We start from the raw sequence: 19,923 nt of genomic DNA on the forward strand, positions 1-19,923 counted from the left end.
TATTTATTTATTTATTTATTTATTTATTTATTTATTTATCTTTTTTTTTTTTTACACAATTCGCGAATCAATCGATCCAATGTCGATTTCACAAGTGTCAGAAAGTCGATTATTTTTCTCTAACAGACCCGTCCCCCCTTTTCCCTCCCCTCCCCCCTGAACGATAATTAAATCCTTATCGCGTGACCTTTTTCTTTCATTCCCTCCCCCTCCCTCGCCCACATATTTTTCTTCTTTCTCTATTATTTCCTTTCACTACTCCCCTTCTTTTTTCTCCTTTTCTTTTTTTTTCTTTTTTTCTCTTTTCTTATTTTTTTTCTTTTTTTCCTTTTTTTTTTTCAACGAGAAGAAAAAAGATTTACGAAACGTTCATCCACGTAAATAGATTTTTTTTCTTTTTTTTTTCTGTCATCTACGACGTGGGAAGAAGGGGGGTTGTACACACAACAAACGCGCGCACGCAGGCACACACACGTCACACTGTTATCTTTCTCTTACTATATATATATATATATATATATGTATATATATATATATATCTCTCTCTCTCTCCCCCACTCTTTCTCGCTCTTTCTTTCTTCTTTGAAAAACGACTCAAAAAGGATATTTAACGTTTAACGCGATTTCCCTTCGTGATAGGCGCCACGAAGTATCTGGTACGTCCTCTATACCATGGCGGACAACTTCCTCCTCCTCGACTCGATTCGGGGGACGTCTTCGTTAAACCGCCGGCCACACCCTGTAACATATCACAGAGAAAAGTAGTTAATCACCGTACCCCGTACCATCCTTCTCTCAACGTTGATTCGTTAATAAGGAGCTCTATCAACGCTGACGAAAAAAAAAGAAAAAAAAGAAAAAGAAAGAAAAAAAAAGATAAGAAAAAAAAAAAAGAATAAATAATTCTCAGCCTCGTCGTAGCCCTTTGGTAATTATCTTTTGACTTTTCATTAACTCGTAACAACATTCATCGAAAGAAAATAAAGAAAAGTTATTCTCAGTATTTTTGCTTTTTGCTTCTTTACAATTTTCTCTTCTTTTTTTTTTTTTTTTTTTTTTTTTCTTTTTATTTTTTTTTCTTTTTGTATTTTCTTGCCTTATTTCGTTTCGTTTTCTTTTAGCTTTTCTTCTTCTCTCTCATTATATATCTAGAAATTATATATACATACACGCATATAATACATATGTATATAAAATTCATAAAAGGAAAAGATATATATATATATATATATATATATATATATATATATTATTAGATTACCAATTTTGTAATCTGTAGAATTTTAATGAAAAGTAAATATAATACCATTTCGGTCGTCCTAGATTTTGTAGACATAGATGTCTACGTAACTCTCCACTCTTTCCACCTTTCAAAGTGCGAAGGGTTCTCATAGAATGCTGGGATTCTCATAGAATGCATTGATTAGTCAAGTTAGGAAGTAAAAGGAATATATATTAAGAGAAAGACAAAGACAGAAACGGATAATTAGACAAAAAGAGAGAGAGAGAGAGAGTGAAATAAAAAAAATATACATATATAAAAAAAAAAAGAAAAGAATAAAATGATAAAAGTAAAACTCACGTGAGTAGTCCAGGATTAGGATCGGCCTGATACCAAGAATATTGCGGCATATAACCCGCGTGATGTGGAGGTGGAGGTGGTGGAGGTGGATGATGTCCAGGCGTGTGTGGATGATGGTGAGTATGTGGTGGGGCATGAGGATGAGGATGGTGCTTCATCTCGCCCGGCCAGGCGGGCGCGGGTGGGCTCTCGTTATGCTGAGGCGACATCTCACTACCGGGACTCGAACTTCCGGGGGTGTGACCTCCACCACCGCCTCCCATACCACCAAGGTATCCCGTCGTCGGACTACCCGAGACAGAACTTCCACCTCCTGTTAACATAACCGACCAGTCTTTGTTAACTCGTTAAGATCTATTCTAATTCTCTTTATTTCTCTATTCGCATAATATTATAGATTAGATTCGAGATCGTATAATTCATCGTTTAACGAAGATAAATCTTTCTTTTTTTTGATTCTTTTTTTTTTTTTTTTTATCATTCATATATACGTGATATCGTCTCGATCGATTTTGAAAATAATAATTAACGCTGGAACTATCGTGATAAGGAATAACAAACAAAAAAATAATAAAAAATAATAAAAAGGACGATGATTAAAAATATGTATTTATAGTTCGAGCGTTAATAATTTCATTTATATGATGATAGACGATAGTTATTACCTCCTTGCATGAGACTCCCTGGTTGACCAGGTTGAGGAGATGGTCCACCAGGTAGGGCAGTACCACCGGCGAGCAAACTACCGTGTTGTCCACCACCACCGCCTCCACCTTGTTGTGCCGCCTTCATCATTTTCTTATATTTACTTCTCCTATTTTGGAACCATATTTTTACCTGAAACAAAAAACATTATTATAATTATTATTTATTTAATTTTATTTATATCCACGATAATTGTCATTTTGATATTTATAATATACAAAGATACTTCAGTAAGTAATTCAGTTAGTTAGATTATTATATGAAAGACAAGGAGGATGAAGAGAACGAAGAAAAAGATAAAGAAAAAGATAAAGAAAAAGATAAAGAAAAAGAAAAAGAAGAAGAAGAAGAAAAGAAAGGAAAAGAGGAACGTATACGTTTCGTAATCATTCGTGTCGTTCCTTTTTCCTCTCTTTACTGCCTACACATAAAACGTAGTCCTGGAACGGATACCCAATGCGCATGTACCCGACTACTGGGATTGCACATGCGGTATTTTTTGTCTCCTCGAAGTGCACACATGCGCTGTATGCACGTGACGTTCTTCGTGGTCTTACGTAAGTTTCGCATCGTACCGAGTCAAGCTACTACGTATCTACGTACATAAGTACATACGTAAGTATTTATGTATCTACACACACACATATATATATATATATATATATGTATATGTATGTATGAGTGTCCTCAGTTCGAGAAACATGAGAATAAGAATATTCTTATATTATAGGATAAGCCGGATCAATCTTAAAGTACATTCTTATGATTTTATTTTGAATTTCGAATATCGTCAATGTGGACAGAAGAAAAATCTAAGTCATTCGTCGTAAATACGTACGTACGTACGTACGTATAAATAAATAAAATAACATAAACACATTCGTCTATTTACAAACGATTATTGTCAATTGTACGAGTTATGATAAATCGTGGAAATTTTTTTATTTTTCATAATCTTTACATTCGACATTTTTTTTCTTGTCTATCGAATTTTATTGACAGTCATTGCAGCAACAGGTGTTTACTCTTTCACTCTCTCTCTCTCTCTCTCTCTCTCTCTCTCTCCTACCCCTCGCTACATCCCTCATACCTTTTTATACGTTCCTTATATCAAAGAGATCCTTACATTTTATTATTTCCTTCAGAATAATCATTTGATATTTTGTTATCCATTAAATAAGTCGATAATCGTTGTTATTTTAAACGGATAAAATTTTTCTAAATTATTTCAAACGATTTAATCTCTTCCTTTCCTTGCTCTCCACCCCCCGATCGCAGTAAAAATAATATCTATCTTATATTTAGAATAAATAAATTAGAATGATAAAATGTCGTTTCCTCGATGACAAATGACAAATATCATAGATAGAAAATGGAAAATAAAATGGTGAAAGAAGAAAAGGAAAAGAAGAAAAAAAGGAAAACAAAAAAGAAAAAGAAGGGGGACAATTTTGTTGTTTCTCAAATTATCATAGAAAGTGATTGTATAAATATCGAAATAATTCGAAATGTAATAACCTGAAAGGGAATCGAGGAAAGGAAAGAGAAGGAAATAGGTTTAATCAGCCGGGAGGGGTTCAATCAAAAAGAATAGCACAGGTTACTTTAATTAACAAAGTCGGGTGCGGCCGTAGGCGCGACGACTACAACCAACTACTATCAACGACAATGACGTTGAGGAGGAGGTGGAGGAGGTGCAACGTTGTCGAGGAGAAAGGAAGGGCGGAGGAGAAGTGAAAAGGGATTATAGTAGGAGAAAGAAGGATGATAGGAAGGAAGGAAGGAAGGAAGGAAGGAAGGAAGGAAGGAGGGTGCTCAGAGAGGGCAGAAATTCTCGAAGAAGGAGCGCGAGGCGTCGTCACGTCAAAACGAGTTCATTAAAACCGCAGTGCGGGCTCGCCTTGAGCGCAGAAGAAACGCACCGCTCGTGCGGCATTGTTTCACGTTTTATATGGCGAACCACCGAGGCAAAACCTCGCCTATACTACGTGCATCAAGTACATTTACACATAAATGTGTTATTGTGTATGTGCTCTAGGAACGCGAACACGTACTGGATAAATACGATTTTTATATGTATAGAAGAGAGAGAGAGAGAGAGAGAGAGAGAAAATGAATTTACGCGAATAAAATGGGAAAAAAGGAAAAAAAAAGAGAAGCAATTTCTAAGTATTATAAAAAAAAAAAAGAAAAAAAGAAAAAAAGAAAAAAAAACTTTCCGATCATGATACATTAGAAATTAAATTAATCAATTATATCTCATATTAGGAGAGAGATTTTTTTTGGGGAAAAAATTCTCTTTTCTTTTGTAATCGTATCTATACACTCACCCTGGCAAATAATTTAATCGTATGTCTCATTTAATTCGTATTAAATTAATAAATCTTTGATATATTATTTTCCATTTATAGATATTTTAAAGCCCGTTTGGATATCTCTTGTTAGACGTATGTAGGTATCTTTTTTAAAAGTATCCCGAAAACTATAGGAACAAGAAAGGCACAGGTTAAAAGAGAGAATACAACAAATCTCTACCTTTTATCGAGGAGTGCCGGCATACCTGGCAAATAAATCTCTTTCTAATTGCTCGTTGAAAAAGTTGACTGTGCTTTGCACCGACAAAGGTTCCGAGCTGCTAGAACCCTTTCCTCGACGTGCTTTATTTCGTTACGCGTGTCGAGACGAAAAAGAGAAAGAAAGAAGGAGAGAAAGAGAGAGGAGAGAGACAGAAAGAGAGAGAGAGAGAGAGAGAGAGAGAGAGAGAGAGAAAGTCTATCGAAATAAGAAAGTGTGTTGGAAAAGGATAGCAAAAGAGGCTGTCGTTTCAGCAGCTTTGTTTATTGATATTTACAACCAACCCGTGTTCTGTACCAAGTTACAATATAAAACTTCGAACTACTATATAAAAATGTCCTTCGTCCTTTCTCCTAAACCTTTTTTTATTTTCACTTGATCCACCCTTTCTTTTTCCTCCTTCGACTTCTTAAATCTACCCCTTTTTTATTAAATTATATATACGTATGTGTGTGTGTATTTCTTTTCTTGTCTTATGAAGAATAAAAATTAACAACTGTATGGATTCTTAAGAAGAATTACAATTTCAAAAAAAAAAAAAAAAAAAAAAAAAAAAAAAAAAAAAAAAAAAATAGCCCGATTAAATGTTAATCGTCGATCGACAATAAATATTTCGACAATAAATAAATTTAATTCGAATAAATTTAATCGAGTACGTACATATACATTTGATTATTAAATTATCGTGTATATATATATATATTTGGTGATCAAAAAAAAAAAAGAAAAGAAAAAAAGGGAAAGAACAAGAAAAGAAAAAAATGATCTAACCCCACCATTCACGGATTATTATTATTATTATTATTATTATTATTATTATTATCATTATCATCATTATTATTAATGCCATTTCGTTAAAATTTGGAAAAAAATTCTTGGAGCAGGATTTGGAACAATTTGTTTGTTTGTTTGTTCGTTTCTTTCTTCCTTTTTTCCTTTTTCTTATTTTTTTTTTTTTTTTTTTTTTCTTTTCTATTCCCTTTCCTTCCTCTAATTAATGCAAAAATATACTCTTTAGGACTAAGCGAACGCACAATTTAATAGCTCTCGTTAATACACCCCTATATACTTCGTTACGATACTTTACTGTGCGAAGCTCTTTTTTATTACGCGTTAAGGCAACACCGGTAGCATATCTGTCTCGTAAATCCAGCATTATATTTTGACGCCTGCCACGATCATTCTCGAACGATAATAAAATACGGAAGGCTCGTTGCGTATGCGATATCTCGATTTACACGTAACACCAAAGTGATTCGATGTATTTCTCTCTCTCTCTCTCTCTCTTTTTTATATTTCTAATTTAAATGCATAACATATACTTTTATATATCGAATTCGAATGGAAACGAAAGAAAATCCTCTTAATCGTAAGAAAAAAAAAAAAAAGAAGGATTCGACCTAAGTGACTCCTTAAAAAAAAAAAAAAAAAAAAAAGAAAAAAAAAGGAAAGAAAGAAAAAGAGAAAAAAAAAGGAGAAAACATGTGCAAAGAAGCATAAATAAATTAAAATTGCTATACCTTGTTGTTTTTTCTTTTCTTTTCTTTTCCTATTCTTTTTTTATTACTATACCATTTAGATATACGTAACACGTTTAGTCATTCCACTTAATTCAATCTAATAGAAATGCGAAACCGCATACTTTTCGATCGAGTCAGATTGAAATCAAAGAGAAAGAAAGAAAAAAAAATATATAAATATATAAATATATACGTATGTATATTAAAAAAAAAAAAGATTCCATTTAATTTATCTCAAAAAATGTATCGTATATAATTAACAATGAATATAAAATCATTGCGTCTACATACATTTTCTTTTTTTCTATCTTTTTTTTTTTTCTTCTTCTATTTTCTTTTTTTTTTTTCTTCTTTTTTCTCTCTCCTTCCAAACGTACATCATCTACGTTTGATGTTACATGAATCATGAAAGATTATTTGGTCAACGTTGATTATTAAAAATACATAGAGAAGGATCTTCGAGAAGTAGTTTTGAATTTCGAAATAAAGGAAATGCGAATGGCGAAGAATCCAAATGGTTCAAAAAAAAAAAAAGTTTTGAACGGCTTTACCGAAATGCATGCAAATGCGCGTGACGGAATACATACGTGAACAGGGGATGAAGAAAGAAAGGAAGAAAGAAAGAAAGAAAGAAAGAAAGAAACGAAGGAAAGAAGAAAGGAAGAAGAAGAAGAAGAAGAAGAAAGAATGGAAATAAAAAAGGAGAGCAAACGCGTGAGCTACAAGAGAAAGAGAAAGAGAGAGAGAGAGAGAGAGAGAGAGAGAGAAAGAGAAAGAGCTGCCTTAATGCCGACGGCTACTAAAAGTAAAGTAGAAAGAAAGAGTAAGAAAAGAAGGAAGAAAGAACGATGCCAAGCTGTCGTTCTTTTCATCTCTCTCTCTTTCTCTCTCTCTCTCTCTTGCTCACACGAGATTTGATATCTCTTATATCTCTATCCTTCTCTCTTTCTCTTTCTCTCTCTCTTTTTCATTTTTTTTTCATCTCAAAACACGAAGGAAGGAAAAAATTCGAGTTGGACAGGCGGTGATCGTGAAGAAGAAGAAGAAGAAGAAGAAGAAGAAGAAGAAGAAGAAGAAAAGGAAGAGAAGAAAATGAAAAAGAAAAGGAAAACAGGAGATAGGAAAGATGGCTTCCGTCGTAGCTGCAGGCAAACAACTTTGCTTAGGTTGCTGTCGATATCTCTGATGCATACTCAATGAGTATGTGTCCTAAGGATGAGAGAGATTAAAAAAAGAAATAATAATAAAAGAAGAAAAAGAAAAACGAAGACGAAGACGCAGAAGAAGAAGAAAGAAGGAAGAAAAGTAAAGAAAAAAAGGACGAGCAGTCTGCGTCTTGAGGGAGGAAGGAGAGATGATAGAAAGTAAAAAAAAAAAAAAGAGAAAGAGAGAGAGAGAGAGAGTGAATTTTCTAGATCGAAAGAAAGAAAGAAAGGAAGGAAGAAAAAGAAAAAAAAAAAGAAAGAAGAGAAACAAAAAAAAATTTTAAGAAAACTCGAGGAAGGAAGAAGGAGTGATTATACTCATTTAAATATTGATTGAGGAGATGATCTAGGTATAATAATCTCGAAATTAAATGTTGTCGAAGATATTATCGACATATTTTAGAAAACTTCGTTATCGAAGAATTTAACTTAACTAAAGAAGATCGGAATTGTTGACGTTGGTTGATTACGTACGATAATGCGTTAGTAAATTATTACTGAGCGACCGTATAAGTGGCATAATTAGTAACTTCGAAGAGGGTATGGTCCTTGACTCGTGATAACGTGCATACATATATTGATAAAAGGTTGCCTTAGTTTTAACTTTAGTTAGTTTTGACTAAGCATGTCTCTCTCTCTCTCTCTCTCTCTCTCTCTCTCTCTCTCTCTCTCTGTCTCTCTCTTTCTCTCTCTGAAACTAATTACTGGCAGGCGTGAGCGATAAAACTTTTATGGCGGCCGTCGCTAAGCATGAAAGCAACGAATTCTAGTTACAGTACTTTCGATTTCACTTATTCACTCGACGGATCGGATCTCATCTTTTTTCAACATCTTTCTTTCTTTCTTTCTTTCTTTCTTTCTTTCTTTCTTTATTTATTTATTTATTTTCTTCTTCTTCTTCTTCTTCTTCTTCTCTCTTTTTCTTTCTTATGCTTTTCTCTGTCCCTTCGAAAAATTTTTTCACCGATCGAAGTGAAGAATAATTTCATTAAGAAAAGAGAAAAGAAAAGCAAAAGAAAAGAAAAGAGAAGGAAACAAAATAAATGCGTAACTTTTACTTATGTCTATGGAAATTTTTATAACTCAAAGAAAGATGATAATTAAGAATGAACTTAACGACAGCGATAATGGGAACGAGTTATAACATGAGTTCGATAAAGTGTTCATGTGTTTAACGATAGCAATTTGCTCGTCGCCTTTAGCAATTCGATTTTGTTTCTACAAAAAAAAAAAAAAAAAAAAAAAAGAAAGACAGAGAAAGAAGAAAAAAGAAAACGAAAGAAAATGAATGAAGAAAAAGAAGAAAGAAAGAAAGAAAGAAAGAAAGAAAAATTGATCAAATTTAAGGAGGGAAACAAAATGTGATAAAACAAAAGAAAACTTTTAATTCATCCCAATAAAAAAATGCCGGTACGATGAATTAATGAAATCACGATATTATAAATAAAATTCGATAAATCTCGAATGAATGAACAAATGATTATTATTGTTTATTACAGTGATCGAATTATTTTCAACGATTGCTAAGCTTCAGCCGAAATTGAAGGTTACTTTCGACCACTGGGAGTGTATCGTTCGTTGGATCGAGTTATTTCCCATAGTGAATGCGGGGTAGTAGGGGATACAGGATGATGGGGATGGAGAGAAAGGGTGGGAGGGAGGGAGAGAGGGTGGGAGGGTGGTTCAATCCCCCTAGCTAGCGAGACTATCGAGGCTACCCCGGACTTTTGAATGATCCAATCTGTCCGCACAATAAATAATCACGCGTATCGGTGCGACACTGTCCACCTGCGGGCAGACGTCCCATGGAAAACCCTAACAAACTAATTCGCCATTGGTTCTCTGCGTCATTCTGCGAACGATTCCCTTTTTCAATTTTTACATTTTTAAACACGTGATCGTCGCACATTCGACGATATTTATTTCATTTTATTTTGTCTCTCCCTTTTTTCTTTTCTTTTTATTTCCTTGTTGTTTTCTCTCTCTCTCTCTCTCTCTCTCTTTCTCTTTCTTCCCCATCTTTCTTTCTTATCCTCGAACGAAGATAATTCTCGTCGTTCGAGAAGATAAATTTATTTCTCTTTTATTTTTCTTCTTTTTATTTCTTTTTCTTTTCTTTTCTTCCTTTTTTTCTCTTTTTTTTTATTTACTTCTTTCTTCCGTCCCTTTTATATTCGCGTTCACGTCTCTTACGAAGATAAGAAAGAAGAAGAAGATTTTAGAAAAAAAAAAAAGAGAAAATAAATAAAAAGGGAACATGCCTGTAATTTTATGGGAAATCTTTTTTGCTTTTCTTCTTCTCTTCTTTTTTTCTTTTCCTTTCCATTCTCTTTCTCTTCACCCGACGGAATTTCAAGAATTTCAATCGTAGAATCGTCACCAGCAATAATATTTCTTGAATATAATTAATCGCATACTTATCACATTATTATTTAAAAAGAAAAACGACAAAAAAATAAAAGAAAGAAAGAAAGAAAGAAAGAAAAGGAAAAAGAAAGGAAGAAAAAGATCACGAGAAAAATGTTACTAATTGGCATGGCACATTCTACGGCATAATCATTATATCGGCAAAGTGAAAATCATGTAGTGATCTTTTCGATCATCGATTAACGGTATAATTCATCATTCTCTTTGTTACGATAGAAATATACAAGAATATCAATCTTCATTCTGTCTTCGAGATTCTTCGAGTTTCTTTAAACACTTAGAACGATCGTAAGTGTGAAAGTCGAGGTCGTGGAGTAGAGATGGATGGATAAATGAAAAAAAGAAAAAAAAAAAAAAAAAAAAAAGAAAAGAAGAAAAATGGAGAAGAAGAAGAAGAAGAAGAAGAAGAAGAAATAAGAAAAAATTCTTACGACGAGAAGGAACGTCATTCCAGTTCGATGATCTATAGATCGTACAATAGCTATGGAATACGTTATGCAAAATCGAAAGTCGAGTGGAATGGCATGGCTGGAACGAACGTTCGGAAACGAAAGAAGGCCACGTTCGTTCATTCCTTCATTCGTTCTTTCGTTCGTTCGTTCGTTCGTTCGTTCGTTCTTTGAATGCCGAGTCTATCGACCGGCTAGAATTTATCTACGTCTAGGAGACTCCACTTCGTCTAACATAAGAATCAAGAATTATTCATTGAGAGACGCGTTAAATCGAGAGACATTAACTCGAGAGACATTAACTGTGAGAAATGAAAATACTTAAGTCATTATTAGATTCTTGCAAACCCTTATTTACCTCATAAATAAATAATGTATACTAATGTTAATAAAGAGAGAGAAAAAAGAAAAAAGAAAAAAACGATTCGACGCCTCACGAATATTCATAAAATTTTTATAAATATTTTTCATATAAAGATTCGTGCGAATCATTGTGAAAAAAGAGAAAAGAAAAAAACAAACGAAAAAAAGAAGATAATCTTATAATTTTGCACAAGCAAAAAGATTGAACGTATGAATTTCATTTATTTATTTATTTATTTATTTATTTATTTTTAGATTATATTTTCTTCATTGTTTTCTCAAGTTATTACGTATATAATCAAGATTCAATCGTTCGTAATAAGATCATGCAAAGTTAAACGCTTAAATTTTCGATAATAATTCGTTCGATCATAATCGTACGATATCAATTTATCAATGGAAACATTTAATTATCGTTCATCTATTCAAATTTTTATATCTTACGAAAAAAAAAAAAAAAAATCAAATACGTAAATACAGTATGATCATAAAAATTTACTGAATGATATTCGAAGTTTCACACGTATACATACGATCTATGTATATTTAATTATAAAATGATTTCGTTGTAAAAGTTACGAAGTATTAAAATTCGATTGTACATTTATCGTTGATTTTTAAAACGATGAAAAAGAAAAAGAAGAAGAAAAAGGAACGAACAAAAACAAAACAAAACAAAAAAACAATAGAAAGAAAGAAAATAGACAATAATTCCAAATTAATTTCACGAATAAAAAACGAATCAAAATACTTATAGAAATATAATGATGAAACGATAGATAGATTAGAGTGGGATAAAAGCGTGTAAAATTTCGGTGGTCGCGCGTGTCACATTTTTTAACGATATAAGTGGGTAGGTATCTATAATTTGAAGGAGGGTTGAGGTACCACCAGAGGAATAGAAAGAGAGAGAGAGAGAGAGAGAGAGAGAGAGAGAAAAAGTGGAGGTGGAGATGGAGAAGGTGGAGGTGGAAATGATGGTAAAGGAGGAGGAGGAGGAGGAGGAGGGTATAATAATAGCCGCATAAATGCGTCACTAGGGCCCCGTTCGAATCGTTCGTTCGTTCGTTCGTTCGTTCGTTCGTTCGCATAATGCTATAATGCTTCTTCTCTCTCTCTCTCTCTCTCTCTCTCTCTCTCTCTCTCATTTTTTTTTCTCATTTTGTTCACTCGCTCACTCCCACAATGCAACGACGAAGCACGAAGCCTCCCCCTCGACAACACGGCCCCCTCGTTGCCTGCCGTTGCTTCGGCGGTTCCCACTTCCTGCCTGGCATCGGTGATGCGCAGTGCCACCTCGACAACAACGAAAATTCCCCAGCGGTGCAGCGGACCTCTTCGCATTGTTATTTATTACTGCCTACCTTTTCCCACTAAATGCTTTACCTTCCTTTCATATATATATATACATATATATATATTAATTTATTATATATATATATATATGTATATATATGTATAAGTTAATATGTTATATATTAATATATAGTAATTTATTTTTTTTCGATATAATGAAATATTCTCATATCGGGATCATCCGATATTGATATTTTTATAGAATTATTAATACGATCGTTCAATTTATTATTCTATACGATATTAATAGATTTGCAATTAATTATAATTACGATATTAAAATTGATTATAATACTATCGTACAATTCAACATTCGTAGATTATTAATTAATATAATATGATATTAATAGTAATATATTAATTCTTTGTAATTCGTTATAACACAATAATTGATATTATTTTAATTAAAGTATATGGAATTTGTGATATTTAACTATTACGAAGGATAATGGATTTGATTAATAGTAATAAATGTAATTCATGATACTTCTAAACAAGTCCATTATTTTTTATATTAGTTCCACTTTAACATCATTAATATATTTGTAATTAAAAAAAAAAAAACAAAAACAAAAAATAAACTAAGATCTTCAGATATTCATTTTCTCCCTTATCACTATTTTTTTATATTCTTATATCGTATTAATCCTTTCCATAATCGAATATATATATATATATATATATGTATACACATTACCATTTAGAAAATTAGAATTTATGAATTAAAAAGCTATTACAACATAATACACTCGTACGTTCATATATCTAACGTTGACGTTACACCGGCGTGATAATTTTTATTTTTATTTTTATTTTTTATCTTTTCTTTTTTTTTCTTTTTTTTTTTTTTTTTTTATTTCTCTCGTTTCGTTCATTCTTTTCTTCCTTTTTTTTCTCCTTCTCTTTTTGTTATTTTCTCTTTTTCCTCTTCTCTTCCTCTTTTTCTTTTTTTCTTCTTCTTCTCCCCTATCCCTCCCCATCGCTCGTTTCAAAGTTCGTGCAGCGAAGCGCGCATACGATATTAAAATGAAGAATGGCGGGAGAAGTCCTTCCACGCGGAAGCGCGACGAAAAGCTTTTAATCGGACCCGTCGCGCTTTGTTACGATTATGCGCGATTACGATCGCAGCAACATAGTTTGGAGAGAACAATCGCTCGCTCCGAACGCGTTGGCGGAACTTTTCTACTGAGAGGTATCCGTATTTAATAAGCTTACATATATATACATATATATATATATATGTATATAGATGTACGTGCACATCTGTATATTGTGGAGAATGTAAATTTGATACTTTTCAATGAATTACATGAAAAATATTAAAAAAGAAGAAAAAAATTATCAAATATTTCTTATACGTACATAGGGTATCTTATATATATATATATATATATATATATATATATAAGAAAAAAGAAACGTAATTTTATTTAAATTGAAACAAATCAATTAGCTTTTTTTGATAAATCATTTTCAATCAATGATTTTTTTCAATCGATTTCTTGATTCAATCAAAATCTTGATTTGTGTATATACATATATACATATACATATATATATATATATATAGATATAACTATAAAGCTGTTTTTTCGTGGATATCCTAAAACCGAGGAAGAAGAGAGAAAACTGGTTAAAATCGAAAAGACAATTTTGTAGTGAGCTCACGTAACGTACACAACGGTTGACACAACGATTGACACCGTGACGAGCGGAATACATTCCGTGAAGCGGTACACGAGCCTTACCAACATCGTTTCCCTTTGTCTCTTAAACATTTGTTCTCGCTCCTTTTTTTATATTTCTACGCATATTCATATGTAAGTCATAAAGCGATGTGTGTTACATCATTCGTCCTATTCTTCTTCTTATTCCTTTTATTTTACTTTTCACACCCTTTTCCGTCTATTGGAATACCAATCGATGCTCATAGCTTTCGACTTCTTCCTGTTTCGAGAAAGAGAAAGAGATAGAGATAGAGATAGTGATAGAGATAGAGAGAGAGAGAGAGAGAGAGAGAGAGATTATTCCTTAGTGTTACAGAATTTCCTGGATAACTAAGACTTTCAATTATGTTAACAACGATTCTTGAGAATTGAACTGAAACGACGTCATGATTCTTACCTATTCAAGACTTTCAAGATTAGATAATTTTCAAAGCTACGAAATCGTTTCTCTTAAAAAAAAAAAAAAAAGAAAAAAAAGAAAGAAAAGAAAAAAATAATCTGAATTTAACGATGGATTCTTTGGGAGGGGGGAAAAAAATCGAATATCTGGAAAAGAGCTGAAATTTTTTATCCGCTCCGAGACTTTTATCAGAGACGAAAGAGAGAGAGAGAGAGAGAGAGAGAAAGAGAAAAAAAGAAACAATCATCTCTCTTCAAAAAAAAAAAAAAAAAAAAAAGAAAAGAAAAGAAACCCTTCTCAAATAGATTGAAAAGGGTTGTTTGGGAAAAGATAAGGGAGGGGTCGAAATTTTTTTTATCGGTTCGAAACTTTTTCATTAAAAAAATTGAAAGAACGTTTACGCATGTCGTTTAAAACCTGTTCGAATAATACGAGAGAAAAAAAAAGAAAAGTATATTTTACATAAGATTCGGGATAATCGAAAATTCAATTTTTCTTCTTTTTCTTCTGCATCTTCTTTTTCTTTTCCCTTTTTTTTTTTTTTTTTTGATTAAAACGTAAAGGACCAAAGCCGCGAAAAGAAGGCGTCATTGGATGGAACGTGTGGACCTGCATTACGTGAGAAATCTTAAGGCACCGTTATTGTATATCGTACCGCCTGTCGTTCGCAAGACACAAAGGCCCTATTCATTCGCATGCAATCGCATGCATAGAAGAACCGATCCTGACTTCCACGGTGTACCTCCTTCCACCCCTACTCCTCCCCTGCCCTCCCCCCACCCCGTTATCGCACTCCATAGAGAGATCCACCTCCTTGCAAAGTCGTTTCGCACCGTCCTCCGTGTAGCCTGTGAATATCTCTTCTCTTTGACGGTGGTTCCAATCTCGTTGCTTATGTTGCAGCGAGCAAACAGGATGCTTAGACACTTTGGGATCTTCCTACTCGAGTCAATTCTTTCTTGTTACCACTTATCTAACAAATCGTTTAATCCTTAGCCGTCAATCAATCTAATTAATCCCGTCCATTTGAAAGAGAGATTAATTGAAAGAATAGGAAAGAAAGAAAGAAAGAAAGAAAAAAGGAGAAATCTAGATCTACAAAAAAGAAAAAAAAAAAAAAGAAAAGAAAAAAATAAATTAGAGAAGGAAAGAAAGAACGTCAATACCAAATCAAAATTTTTATTATTTTTATACGACGTGAACTATTAACTTGTCTCATATCGAAGGAGATTAATGTATCGAGGAAAGTGATCAAACGAAGAGAGGAAAAAAAAAAAGAAAAAAGAAAAAAAAATAAAGTTTTAGGCCAAATCCTCCACCTCCTTAGATTTTATCAAAACTACAAATCCAATTTGCGAAAAGTTTTTATCGCCGGATACGGGGGAAAGAAAGAGAGAGAGAGAGAGAGAGAGAGAGAGAGAGTGAGAGAGGGAAAGAGAGAGAGAGAGATTAAAAAAGTGCAATATATTAAAATCACCTAAGAAAGAGAACTTCATTCGGGCCGGCCGGGAGTAGTTGTTACGGATATCGAAAAAAAAGATAAGGGAGAAACCGGTAATCAGAGGGACCATGACTTCGTGGAAGTATGGCGAGGAAGAACCGAAGAGAGATACGTGTTCCGTTGACCAAAAGTTAACTCGCCAACTCTCGCCCCGCGATATCTCAATCTCCAGCGACTTTTTTTTTCTTTTTTTTCTTTTTTTTTTTTTTTTTTTATTCCCTTACCACGATCCCTCCTCCTCCCTCCGTCCATCCCTCCTGGCTACCTCCTTTTCTCCCCTCTTCTATCCCTCCGGAGTTCCGTACGCCTCCCCCTCTTAGCCCCTTCTCCCCATCACCCTCTCCCTCCCCCCCCCCCGAAGCTTTGAACGTGTTCGCGAGCGAGCATTCGTAGCATGGCAGCAGGTGCATGTGCATACGTGGCTCTTTCTTTCTTTCTTTCTTTCTCTCTCTCTCTCTCTCTCTCTCTCTCTCTCTCTCTCTCTCTTTCTCTTTCTTTCTCTCTTTACATGGTACGTCCATGGCCTGACAGCCGTCTATAGAATGTGAGTTTACCATCCATCTATCCATCCAGGTTCCCGATTTCCGTAAAAGTCCAGAAACGCTCTCGCGGTCCGACGAAGCGCGAAGCCGGCCGGCTTCTCCAAATGGACTTTACCGTTTCCACGAAGGAGAGGGTAGCGAACCAATGTTTTCCATCGTATCTCTCTCTCTCTCTCTCTCTCTCTCTCTCTCTCTCTCTCTCTCACTCTTTCTCACTCTTTCTCTCTCTTACTCTTTCTCTTTCTTTTTCTTTTTAATTCTTCTCTTCTTCTCTGGCTTCGAACATGCTCGTGGGATCGAACTAGCTTAGACTTCATCGGTATCGACTTGTACAGACTTACATCTTAATCCGTAAACGTTTACACGTGCGAGAGCTTCGGGAGATTCTCTTTCGGAAAATGCCGACAAATAGGATGAGACATGTATTCCTGCAATTTTATTCTATCACTGTGTATATGCGTGTATGTATGTATGTATGGATCCTTTCATAGATCAACGCGTATATATATGTATATGTACATACATACGTACGTACGTGTGTACGTATGCATACGGTGAAAGCATTTTACGTTATAAACATAATTTATATTCTTTTTTCTTTTCCTTTTCTTTTTCTTTTTTTTTTTTTTTGCTTTTGTTTTCCTTTTTTCTTTTTTTTCTTTTTTTTTTTTTTCATTATAGACCAACAAAATCAATTACTTCAGATACCTTACGTACGTACGTTGAAATTAATCCTTAAATTAATATTAAACAGAATTATCGAGGATACGAAAGAAAGAATATGATTAAAAAAATCTTGATTGAAAAATCGATCGTCATAATGTCAAAAAGAATCAATCATATTCCTATCGATATATTAAAGTGAAATATATGAATTTATTATAAATATAATATCGGAACTTCGCGAATCGTGCATATCGTGCAAAAATATCTGTGTGTGTGTGATACGGAAAAAGAAAGAAAGAAAGAAAAAAAAAAAGGAACAAGAAAAAGGGGAAAAAAAAAAAAAGAAAAAAATACAGAGAAAAAGATAATAATAACGACGACTACAATAAAAATTTTTCACGTATGACAATGTTCGTGGCATAACGTAAACGTGACCGTGGCTTAGTGGGACGCTGACCACAACGTAGGAACGACCCAGGGGACGAGGATCTACACCTCGATGAGCACAGCACGACATTCTCCTTGCCCCTCGCTTCTCCTTCGCCGAACCATCCTCTCTCTCTCTCTCTCTTTACCAAGAAGAAGGTCCCTTCTTTTCCCTCCCTCCTACCCTCCTCCTATCCACCCCCTTTTACCCCTCCTTCCCCTTATTCTCTCAAAGCTTCTATCCTCCTATTCTCTCCTTCTTTCGCCATCGACCTCCTCTCTCTCTCTCTCTCTCTCTCTCTTTCTCTCTCTCTCTGTCTTCTCTTCGCTCATCGTCCTCGAGCCACCACGTCCACCACGATTGTCCGGTAAACCATGCTGCGAACCGCTCACCGTGACGAAGGTATCCACCTACAAACGAGCACTCGTTCCATCCACGATTCTTCAGGAAACTCTTCTTTGCCAAGCAAATTCCCCTGGACATGGGAAAATTTTACTTGGCCCCGATCTTCCCTTCCTCCTAAGTTAGTAAGTAAGTAAATAAGTAAATAATTAAGTATTCAATATATGAGGAATACGTATGAGATCACCATTTCGTAAGTTCCTCTATCTTAATGTATCAAATGCATTAATAAATGTTTTTTCCTTCCTCCTTACTCCTCTTAAATTATTCCTTTTTCTTCTTCTTCTTCTTCTTCTTCTTCTTCTGCTTTTTCTTCTTCTTTTTTTTCTGTTTTTTTTTTTTTTTTTCTTTCTTTAAGTCTTACAACACATTTCTCAGGATTATTCATATATTCTTAAGATATAATTAACATTTTCAAAATCTAGATAAATTCTCTATTCGTCGATCTTGTAGTTGCATAATTTGACAGGTGAGATGATTCAATTTCATTCGAACGTTTGCAAGAAAAATCTTGACTAATTGATTAAATGACGTTTTGTTCTATCCATTATTCGACAATATTGTAGTCAATTGTATTCGATTATTTATCGTAATTAGCGGTATGTCGGACAAGTGTCATTATCAAAATATCTCAAGACAATAAAAATTCATCTGTTTTTCATACGATCTATTTTAAAAAGATATACATGCATTTTGTAAATAATTAAGCTAAGCATCGATCATATTAGTATTTAAAAGTTATTCATGCAATGTCATCTAATCAACTACCAATTTGACAGGTGCTAAGTCATTAATCTATCGATCGTAGTTAATCATTACAAAATCACGAGAAATTCTTCGATATCGTTTGATCGTATAATTTAAGATCGATCAATAGGAGAAACAAAATTGTCGATCAATTATTCATTTGAAAATATTGATGAATTTGGTCCACTCTGATTTTCTTTCCTTTTCTTTTCTTTTTCCTTTCTTTCTTTTTTAGCCATGTATATTTAAGCTACGACACGACGATCTCACTTAAACCTTGTTCTTTTAATAAACCTTGAAAAATTTTATTCAAGCTACGACATCATATTCAATATTCGTTATAGTTAGCTAAGTATATACAACTTTTACGAGCTTTAAACGGCTCACAGATACCACTTATGAGTCGGTAATACGTCGCTTGAATTTACGACGATTTAATAATTTATCAGTCGTAAAACGTATTAAGTACTTTTTACCGATCTCGTTAAGATACATACACATACATATCTATTAACATAGATATGACATCGAATCTAACGATCGAGCGAATTCTTTAAAGATATTTTTTTGATTATCTCCAACTTGCTTCGTTAAAAAGGAAAAAGAAAAAAAAAAAAGAAGAAAATGTATAAATTAAATTCAATAAAATAAAATCGAACGATTAAATCCAGAACGTTAAGAAATTGATCATTGCTTGAGAAAATTTTCCATTACAGTAATAGTCAGCTAATTATCATTTTTATTTTTTTATTTTTTTCTTTTGTTCTAAATACCATAGTACATATATAAAACATTATAAAAAAAAAAAAAAAAAAAAAGAAGTGTCACGTGATCTGGCAAATCTTTTCAAACTTTAAACTTTTAATTCCTGAAACCTCGAGCTTTCAGGTCAAATGTTAAATTAGTCCTCGTGATGCGTGTGCCTTCTCAAATAAATAAGAAATATATATATATATATATATACATGTATGTATGTATATAGAAAGAATTCGCGTGTAGTTTAGCAACCCTCGAAAAAGGGGTTGGAAGAGTTTCACGAGGTCTTCTCGAATTATCCAAAGTACTCTTTAGCGTGTAGTCCTACATACCATACAAAGAAAAAGCACCGGCAATTTCCGAGCTGTTGCATCGATTTGAAAAACGTGGATGGTTAGAAAAGGAGAGTCATAAGAAGAAGAAGAAGAATCCAATGGAAATAAGAGCATGCGAGAGAGAGAGAGAGAGAGAGAGAGAGAGAGAGAGAGAGAAAGAAGACGAAAAGGGGCAATTTTAGTTAGGTTGCTAGTAATTTCACGCTTTTACTCGGCCAGCTTAGTGGCGATTCGTTCTC

The 19,923-nt window shown here is 33.6% G+C and overlaps 1 protein-coding gene across 7 annotated transcripts in view; it reads right to left on the minus strand.

Annotated features, from left to right (window-relative positions):
• Positions 1-287: 287 nt before the first annotated feature.
• The window catches only part of LOC124956216 (homeotic protein distal-less), an 82,864-nt gene continuing 63,228 nt past the window's right edge, over positions 288-19,923 (minus strand). For 4 of the 7 annotated variants that reach the window (XM_047511720.1, XM_047511716.1, XM_047511717.1 and 1 more), the window contains exons 3-5: positions 2,248-2,419; positions 1,583-1,916; positions 288-739 (exon numbers count right to left, since the gene is read on the minus strand). In XM_047511720.1, coding sequence (XP_047367676.1) covers positions 721-739; positions 1,583-1,916; positions 2,248-2,419 — 525 coding nt within the window. In that variant the 3' untranslated portion in view covers positions 288-720. The remainder of the gene's footprint in view (positions 740-1,582; positions 1,917-2,247; positions 2,420-19,923) is intronic. The other 3 variants (XM_047511721.1, XM_047511722.1, XM_047511718.1) reach the window with 1 other exon arrangement.

The sequence above is a fragment of the Vespa velutina genome, chromosome 21 (assembly GCF_912470025.1).
Source record: "Vespa velutina chromosome 21, iVesVel2.1, whole genome shotgun sequence".
Taxonomy (NCBI): domain Eukaryota; kingdom Metazoa; phylum Arthropoda; class Insecta; order Hymenoptera; family Vespidae; genus Vespa; species Vespa velutina.